Raw genomic sequence first — 9,853 nt, forward strand, 5'->3', positions numbered from 1 at the left:
AAAAAAAAAAAAAAAAAAAAAAAAAAAAGTGTTCTACAGCATAGGAAAATGTAGAAATTTGCCCAATTCGTTCTCTAAGGCTAACATAATGCTTATGTCCAAACAAAGAAGAATAGAAGTAAAAAAGTAAACATGAGGGGTCAGTCTAACTTAGAAATATAGATGTAAATATCAAAAATAAAATATTAGTAAATTCAAGCTAGTACTGTGGCAAAACAATAGTGCAATAGTCATATTTTTATGTCTATGTTATCTTTGCTAGATTTTAGCATCAATATTATAGAGGCTATGCCTGAATTCAACAATATAGGCTTTTACTCACCAAGGCTGATCTTGTACTAAGTGCCCAACCTAACAACAGAGAAGATGATGAGCCTCTATAAGACACCATTTCTTAGGTTGTAGGATTATTACATGGGGCACCTTTCATCATGATGAAAACAGAAACTTTTCCTCATGGAAATGAATATGTATTTTAGACACACATTTACCCTCTTTGCTGACAATGGTTCTGTCAGCACCATCTCCACGGACTTTCTGAATGCCTTAATCATCACAAGTTTTCTCTGATGGTAAGTGAAGTACAGATCCAAAGATTCACTAGTCTTCACTACTTACTTTACCATGCAGAAGCAGCTTGCCTTATAAAAAAATAAATAACTTACTGGAAGCTTAGTTATGGGGTCAGCTGTTCCTGGGAGTCCTGTACTACAAGATTGCAATAGATGCTTTAACAGAACCACCCATATATTGTGCTTTCTTTTTCCCCATAGTGAGGTTACACAGAACTGGGAATAAAGAAGTCATGGAAGGAGTGGCACTTTTCATGATTACATCGGTTAACCTACTGAAGAAATATATGTTTTTTTTTTCTGTCTCCACAACCTTGGACTCTTAGGCACAGCAGGGATGAATGCTTTCACCAGGGAATAAAGCCATAGTTCCATTACATTAAAAGCTAAGACTACATTCTTGCCATTTTTGTCCTCTCGTGCCACTGAACTGCTATACTGGCTGGAGTGACTGAGCCCAATTTTAAGGGGAAATAATGTTCCTGCTATACAAACATGGAGAACAATGCTCAGAGCCCAGGGATACTCACTGGAGCACCTCCTAGTACTGCTTTGCCTAATAGTCCTGGTCAGTGGGAAAATGCAAAAATTCAATAAACACAGGATTGAAGATTAGGGTCACTGTATCAGGGAAATAATTTTAACCAGGTTACTGTAAGGGGAATATGAAATGGGTGCTAGAAGAATGAAGTTGATTACTGACTTTGGCCTCATGATCAGCTTCAGAGGGAAACTGTAACAGCTATGCACATCTTTGTTAATTTATTTTTCTCTTCCTTTCCTCTGATTATATGAAAAATACTCGAGATAATTGTTATAAATCGGGTTTCAGGTGGGGGAATGTGATTGAATTAGCATTATCTCATAACAGTACAGTGGCTGGTGGGATTTTTTTTTATCCCTGCCTCCCTATTGGGAGAATAGAATAACAAGAATAGATGCTGAATGTGAAAGGAGAGGACCATGGTGGTTAGTCTTTATTTTCCCACACATCCTGATTCATTTTCTGCCCTTCTCTGTTTTGTTCTGTGCCCTGGGAGGATGATCACTAGAAACTGCATCCCCTAGACTGCATTTGTAGTTGAATTCTGCTTGGGTTTGGTCAATGGAATGCACTGGCACAGCTTTGGAGGACAGAAGAGAGAAGACAATGTATTTCTGCACTGTTCCCACTCTGATTTGGGCTATGTTTTATTGTCAGTGACTGCATTCCTTCAAGATTTTAGCTTCTGCCAGAGGCCCCTCCTCCATGACTCTAGCTCTTACTAGGCTCCAGAAATACTATTTTTTCCTCTTGTCCTTTTAGACCTAGGGCAACAGCTTCCTGCTATTGCTAGCCTCTGGATGCCATAAAATTGCTTGTTGGGTCTCATAATCTCTTATATACTTCTGTAAGTAGTCCCTACATTAAAGTCCCTTGAAGCATCTGATTTTGATTTTTTTTTCCTGGCTAGGACTCTGACTGAGATGCTGGTGTGAGGCCTAGAACTATTGCAGCTATTTTGATACCATAAGAATGCACAATCAAGGATAAAGTCTATAGGTAAGGAAAGGTACAGCAGAGAAAATTATAGAAAAATGAAGCAAAATCTTAATCAAATTGTACTTAAAGTCAGATGATTTCTGGATGCAACTTACTGAAGTAAGAATAGGTGGATAGTTCCTTTTTAAAATTTTATTATGTGTATATGTATATATATACACACACACACACACACACACACACATTTTATTGCACTTTAGGTTCTGGAGTACATGTGGAGAACATGCAGGATTGTTGCATAGGTACATATATGGCAATGTGGTTTGCTGCCTCTGTCCCCCCTGTCATCTATATCTGGCATTTCTCCCCATGTTATCTCTCCCCAACCTCCCTACCCCCCACTGTCCCTCCCCTATTCACCCTCAACAGACCACAGTGTGTGATGCTCCTCTCCATTTTTAAAGATATAAATTATCAAATTAAAGTGCAGATTTATTGCAAGTACTGCAGTAAATGTCAATTGTTTTGTATATTGTTGAAGTTGGAACTTGACACATCCGCATACATGTACTGCATATTTGCAAGAAGAAAGGTGGATATCATTGAAAGTGCTTGGTGGTAGAATAGGCATTGCAGGGCAATTTAGCTTTCTATTTTACAGATTTCTGCACTTAAAAAAATAAGTATATAGCTAGATACAGAGAAGAGGGGAGAGGAATAGACTGTCTTTTCTTTCTTTCTTTTTTATTTTTATGAGACAGAGTCTTGCTGTGTTGCCCAAGCTGGAGTGCAATGGCTCAATCTCGACTCACTGCAATCTCTGCCTCCCGGGTTCAGGCAATTCTCCAGCCTTAGCCTCCCAAGTAGCTGGGACTACAGGTGTGTACCACCATGACTGGCTAATTTTTGTATTTTTAGTAGAGACGGGGTTTCACCATGTTGGCCAGGCTGGTCTCTAACTCCTGACCTCAAGTGATCTGCCTGCCTCAGCCTCCCATAGTGCTAGGGAAGAGTAGACTTTCTATTGAGGGGATATATAGCTTTTTTTTTTTTTGGGAAAGTATTAATAGTTCTTAGTTATTTTTAAAAAGTCATACATGCCTGTGGGAATCTGAGGAAAGCTATGGCTCCTTTCTCCATGAAAATTAATATATGGATGCATGCAATTGCAGGTGGCCCACAAAGTCGGCAGGGTGAGAGTGCCTGCTCTGGGTTAATTTGTGGCGATTGTTCCTTGGGCATACATTTGGCTGAGTGGGCACCAAGGTGGATATGGACTGGCAGGCAGTAACTCTGCAATAAGATTAGGGTGTCTCCTTAAGGAAGCCTGAGGCAAGAGGCCCAGCTGGCTGCACCTGTCAAGTCAGGTGGTGGCAGCATACAGTATTAGGAGCAACCTTCACTCAGGCACCGTGAATAAGGGCAGAGGGGTAGGCAGGAACAGTAAGCCCTTTGATGCATTGCTGAGTTACCTCTGTGGGAATTTGGGGAAGGAAAGGAAGGAGCCAAAGGTAATTTACTGTGATTGGTCACCTGAGTAAACCTGGCATTTACTACCTTGGTCACCCATCCATATATATTTTTGGAGTGAACAACAGATCAGTGCCTGAATACAGGGGATGAAAGGCTATGGAATGGGGGAGGGTGAGAGGGCAACACTTTCTTCTGCTCTTGACAGACAGGTAGGATTAGAACATCGCTGCATCCTTCACATCCTAAGGTGTCTTAGCCTTGGTAGAGTGAAATTCAATTCAGAGACAGGTGATCAGAGTAGCCATCAAATCACAAGAGGTCCATATAACAGTCTGCCAAGACTTTGGGATGTTAAATACATGTTTTTCTTTAATTAAACAAGACAGGATTGTGTTGCTTTTATCTTATCAAATTGCAAGTTGATTCAAAAGTAGAAAAAGTAATGAATCATTTGTATAAAATGATCAAGATTAGACAACTAGTTGCCTCTCTGTGGATTAATTCATAGGTCACGTTAAAAAAAAAAAATCCGGCTGGGCGAAGTGGCTCTTGCCTGTAATCCCAGCATTTTGGGAGGCCGAGGTGGGCAGATCACGAGGTCGGAGTTTGAGACCAGCCTGGCCAACATAGTGAAAATCTGTCTTTACTAAAAATACAAAAAATTAGCTGGGCATGGTGGTGGGTGTGTATAATCCCAACTACTCAGGAGGCTGAGGTAGAATTGCTTGAACCAGGAGATGGAGGCTGCAACAAGCTGAGATCATGCCACTGCACAGCAGCCCGGGTGACAGTCCGAGACTCCGTCTTACAAAAAATAAAAATTTTTTTTAAAGAGATAGAGTCTTGCTCTCTGTCACCCAGGCTGGAGTGCAGTGGTGAGATCATAGCTCACTGCAGCCTTAAACTCCTGGGGTTCAGCAATCCACCGTCTCAGCCCAGTTTTGAATATTAAAATGAGTTATTTTGTCTTAAAAGCTACTATTTGGCTGTAACCAGTGGAAATATTTTCCTTTTGTTACAAATAAAATAATGAAATTAATAAGGCTTTTTGGGCTTTCTGTCCTGTTTAAATTCTCAACTCAAAGGAAAGTAGCATCATTTTATTTTCTCAATATAGAAGTAATGCATTACTGAGTTAAAAACAAATGAGCAGAAAAGTTTAAATAAGACACTTCCACGACCTATCTCCTTTTCTAACATCTTGCTCCACATTTTATAGGGTTGCAGAGGAAATATTGGACATTCATGCCTGGTGGTGAGAGAAGGTGAAGGGAAAGACAGTTGGACTGGGACTAGAGAAGATAAAACATTATTCATCAAAGAGGAAGAAAAGGCCAATGGACACAGGAGCAAGTACACCATCTCACTGTAAACCAAAGAAAGGGAAATTCCAACCACAATGAGAAGGTACTTCTTGTCTCCGGGGTTGGCAAAGAGGAAAATGAGTGGCAGGACCTGATGTGTCAGGGAAGCAAGGGGAGAACTGGCTCCTGCGGCACTGCTGATGGGAGTGGTAATTGGGGTCCTGATCTCACGGGTGACGTGGCCCTCACGTGAGCTGGAGCCGACGAGTGCAGACGTCCTTTTAATCCTAGTCTTCATTTGGTCCGGTTGCCTTCTATCTCACAGAGGGCGAGAGGATCCTTGGCCTGGGGGAAGGAGGAGGAGGTAACTGCCTGGATCCCAGCAGGTTTGTGTGTGGATGGGCGTTACTGGGGGATCCCTGCGGTGTGGGCAGTAACGGGTGGAGGCCGAAGCGGGAGCACAGTTTGCTTTCTGCAAACCCTTGCAATATGCCTGGCCCTAGAACAAAAAGGGTGGACCTTGGGGCCGGATTGCAGGGGCGACCCCAGACTCGCGAGTAGTGGGACCTTTGACATCCAGAGCCTTGAATCAGGGAGGGCAGATACTCGGATTCATTTCCTGTGCGCTGGTCCATCTACCAGTCCAGAGTCTTGGGGCTGTGCGTCTGACAGTCATTCCCCTTTTCTTTCAGTAGGGCACTGTGCCATTTGGGAACAAAGGAATAGTCTGCCTGGAATGTGCAGGTCAGTGTAAACCTGGGGCTGCTCCGCGGCCCCGAGACGGACGGGGATGGCTGAAGTCCTTGCCTTAACTCGGGCCCCTTACCCACTCTCAAGCAATCTTCCTGCCTTTTTTTTTTTTTTTTTTGCAGGAAAAGAGGATGTAACAGCGCCTACAGGAAAAGTGTTTGTCATTGCGGGTAGGGTGCTTTGGGGAAAGGGATAGGAGAAATCTGGTTGGTTTTGTTTTGCTCCTCGGATTTTCCGAATCCCCCCTCGCCCCGCCCTGCTTCCAGTGGTTTGAAAGGGGCGTGGTTTGAAAGGGGTGTGTTTTCAGCTGGGAAAATGGCGGACCGCGGGGACTGCGGGAGGGAGTGAGGGGCCGGGAGCCGGGAGCCGGGGGCGGGGCCCGGGGGTGGGGCTCGTGGTTGGGGGACGCTACGTAGCCAGAGGGCTGGTGTCAGCCGACTCCAGAGAAGTGAGGGTAGGGTGAGAGACAAAAAGGTAAAATCTATTTGACAGCCAGGACCCTTAATGAAGAAAAGCGGGTATTGGGACTCTCCGAAGTGCTTTTCTGTCTGCTGAGCCATCAGTCTCTGCCTTCTTGCCTGTGTCTGCAGATCTTGAGCCCGGAAGCCAGTCCAACCCTTGGAGCAGGAAGAAACGCACAGTTGTCCAGAACCAAGTAGGTCCTAAAGAGGATGGTGGCATTATTTGGGGGTGGAGCATGGTGGCCACTGCAACTCAAGTGGGCCAGTGGACCCCCTCCACATTTCCCTCCTTCCCTCTTATCTACACCATTTTCGGAGCTTGCAAAAGAAACTACTCTGCAAGTACAAGACAGGGAAGAAAATAGTTGGGAAGGGGTGGGCGTCAAGAGAGTCTTGGGGTGGGGAGCACGTTACTCCAAATTACCGTTTGGGTTACACTGTCCTTGGTGTTGGTCCGTCGACCAAGCACTCACTTCTGAAGTTTGTCAGTCTTGAAGGTTTAGTGGAAGCGGAAACTGAGATGGGGGAGGAAACAAGTTGCTCCCGAGCAAAGTACTTGGTATAATGACGCAGGGGTGGGGGTAGGGGGTGGGGATGTGGCGGCGTCCTGGTACCTTTGACTTGGAGGAGTTGGTGGAGGCAAGGGCAGAGTTCGAAACCTTTACGCCTTTCACGCCAGTCCGGCTTTTAGCTATTCTCACTTCATCATTATTCATTTTGTTACAAAGAATAGGGTTTGATGACATCTTCGGAGGATGCCAATGATGGGCGTGGGGGTGGAGGTGGAGTGGAGGGTTAGAGGAATCATCGAAGGAGGAAGAGGGAGGAAGATAATGAATTTCAAAGCCGCAGCTGTGTGAGAAGAGGAGGGTAACCGAAGGCGGGAAACATTGAGCAAGGCAGATAAAAGGGCTAGGAATTCAAAAGAGGGATGTGTGTCTCAGGTGAGATCTGTTTGTCCCCGAGTTCTCAGCACTCCTCTTCACGCCCCCTTGTCTGCAGGTTTGCTCGAAGCAGTGCACTTGGAAGCAATACAGAGAAGGAAAAACTTCCTGGACTTCTGTGGGTGCATGTGAGGGCGCCACTGTCCCCAGGACATCTGGAAGGGCAGGGGTGGTAGGTAACTTTGATGTTCTGGGGTGGGGTGGTGGAACGTGACGTTGGAGAGTCTGGAAGTGGGGAAAATTTCCAAACTTGGCTTCCGGATGGGAGAAAGGAATCAGTGATCTAGACATCAAGCCCCACGTCTCTACCAATATCTCCGTATTTTTGTACACTTGTTTGTTTTGTCGTTGTTGCAGTCTGTTTGCTTGCAAAGATACAAAAGGAGGAGGAGCCTGAAACCTGAAATGCATCCTTTATTCCTAGGTCCAAGCTGCCTCAGAGCCAGCCGGATAGTAGCTGCAGACTCTGCCCGCAACGTCGCGCGCTTCTCTGGGCCAGAGCAAGCCTGTTTTGTGCTCTGGTTGAGATTTGTCCAGGCCATACCATGGGCCGCACTCGGGAAGCTGGCTGCGTGGCTGCTGGTGTGGTTATCGGGGCTGGTGCCTGCTACTGTGTATACAAACTGACTTGGGGAAGAGATGAGAACGAGAAAATCTTGGATGAAGACGAGGAGTCCACGGACACTTCAGAGACTGGGGTTGAGACTGTGAAAGGAGCTAAAGCTAACGTTGGGGCAGGGTCTGGGGCCAAACTTCACAGTGACTCTAAGGTCAAGCCTGAGGTGAGTTTGGGACTCGAGAATTGTCCAGGTGTAAAAGAGAAGGTCCACTCAGGATCCCACAGCGGAGGTGGCCTAGAGGCCAAAGCCAAGGCCCTTTTCAACATGCTGAAGGAACAGGCAAGTGCAAAGGCAGGCAAAGGGGTCAGGGTGGGTATCATCTCTGGGAACAGGACCCTTGCACCGAGTTTACCATGCCCAGGAGGCAGGGGTGGAGGCTGCCATCCCACCAGGAGTGGATCTAGGGCTGGAGGCAGGGCAAGTGGAAAATCCAAGGGAAAGGCCCGAAGTAAGAGCACCAGGGCTCCAGCTACAACATGGCCTGTCCGCAGGGGCAAGTTCAACTTTCCTTATAAAATTGATGATATTCTGAGTGCACCCGACCTTCAAAAGGTCCTCAACATACTGGAGCGAACAAATGATCCTTTTATTCAAGAAGTAGCCTTGGTCACTCTGGGTAACAATGCAGCGTATTCATTTAACCAGAATGCCATACGTGAATTGGGTGGTGTCCCAATTATTGCAAAACTGATAAAAACGAAAGACCCCATAATTAGAGAAAAGACTTACAATGCCCTTAATAACTTGAGTGTGAACGCTGAAAATCAGGGCAAGATTAAGACGTACATCAGTCAAGTGTGTGATGACACCATGGTCTGTCGCTTGGACTCAGCTGTGCAGATGGCTGGTCTAAGACTGTTAACCAACATGACTGTGACTAATCATTACCAACATTTGCTTTCCTATTCTTTTCCAGACTTTTTTGCTTTGTTATTCCTGGGAAATCACTTCACTAAGATACAGATTATGAAACTAATTATAAACTTTACGGAAAATCCAGCCATGACAAGAGAGCTGGTCAGTTGTAAAGTACCATCAGAATTGATTTCCCTCTTTAATAAAGAATGGGATAGAGAGATTCTTCTTAATATCCTTACTCTATTTGAGAATATAAATGACAACATCAAAAGTGAAGGGCTTGCATCATCCAGGAAAGAATTCAGCAGAAGTTCACTTTTTTTCTTATTTAAAGAGTCTGGAGTTTGTGTTAAGAAAATCAAAGCATTAGCAAATCACAATGATCTGGTGGTGAAAGTAAAAGTCCTGAAAGTATTGACCAAACTCTAATTTGGAGTGTGTCCCAAACAGTATTGAGGTATTTGCACTTGGGACAATGTATTTTGTAAATTCTTTGTTTTTCACTGTGCTTATATGGTAAAGAGATCTTTACAGCTGCTATTTTGGAATAATGAATATCATATATCATCAAAAGTGACTGATGTTGGTTGTGATGGTTGGGCTTAGGCGGGGCCATTTTAAGGATGCCAAATGGAATATTAGTACTTCTACACAGAAAGAATTTATTGATTTGATCTTGTTACCTACATTATTTTTAATCTTTCCGCTACCTAAACTGACAGTGAATTAGTTATACATCATGAATAAGCTATACTTTTATATTAGTTTATATTTTTAAATCTAAGACTTGTGTTTCATCAATAAAGTTGTGTTTTAAGCAGCAGAGAAAAAACATTGTCACTGTCCTTGAATTTATGATCTGTTTGGAAAGGTAAGATATATGGAAACTAAAACAAAGAGATATTAACAAAACCGGGAAACCATCAGTGTTTAGAGGCAGCAGAAACAGCTACAGGCAACAATGCTCCAGGAACGTTTTACAGAGGAGGAGAACTCTTAAGTAAGTTGGGTTTGAAAACAGGATACAAAGGGTCAGAAGGGCACTCAAGATGGGAGGAAAGATGGGAAGAAAGGCATGGAGATGGGAATCCTTCTTCAGAGACAAGTGCTGGCCTGCTGGAAGAGAAAGTGTAGGGAGGGTAGTGATGAGAGAGAGAGTCAGGCAGTAGAGGTGAGTCCTGTTCGTAGAGCACCCCTAACTGCTAAACTGGGGTATCTGAATATTACCCCACCCACCCCTGTGAGACATCAAGGCCTTTTGTGACCAGAAGATTGACAAGATGAAAGGAAAATAATATGGTAGATTTATGTGCAGCATGAATCCAAGCTGGGGTGGGGATAGGAGTGGTGACTGGAGATTGGAAAAACAGAAAGCTACCACAAGTTAG

General features: G+C 44.3%; 1 protein-coding gene across 17 annotated transcripts in view; it reads left to right on the forward strand.

The window, feature by feature from the left end:
• The window catches only part of ARMCX1 (armadillo repeat containing X-linked 1), a 47,567-nt gene extending 38,270 nt beyond the window's left edge, over positions 1-9,297 (forward strand). For 2 of the 17 annotated variants that reach the window (XM_032257811.1, XM_032257812.1), the window contains exons 3-7: positions 4,748-5,218; positions 5,525-5,576; positions 6,173-6,237; positions 7,046-7,115; positions 7,412-9,297. In XM_032257811.1, coding sequence (XP_032113702.1) covers positions 7,114-7,115; positions 7,412-8,894 — 1,485 coding nt within the window. In that variant the 5' untranslated portion in view covers positions 4,748-5,218; positions 5,525-5,576; positions 6,173-6,237; positions 7,046-7,113 and the 3' untranslated portion in view covers positions 8,895-9,297. The other 15 variants (XM_032257818.1, XM_032257814.1, XM_032257816.1 and 12 more) reach the window with 15 other exon arrangements.
• Positions 9,298-9,853: the final 556 nt, after the last annotated feature.

This window comes from Sapajus apella, unplaced genomic scaffold (genome assembly GCF_009761245.1).
Source record: "Sapajus apella isolate SASKATOON/1434 unplaced genomic scaffold, GSC_monkey_1.0 scaffold98, whole genome shotgun sequence".
Lineage (NCBI taxonomy): Eukaryota > Metazoa > Chordata > Mammalia > Primates > Cebidae > Sapajus > Sapajus apella.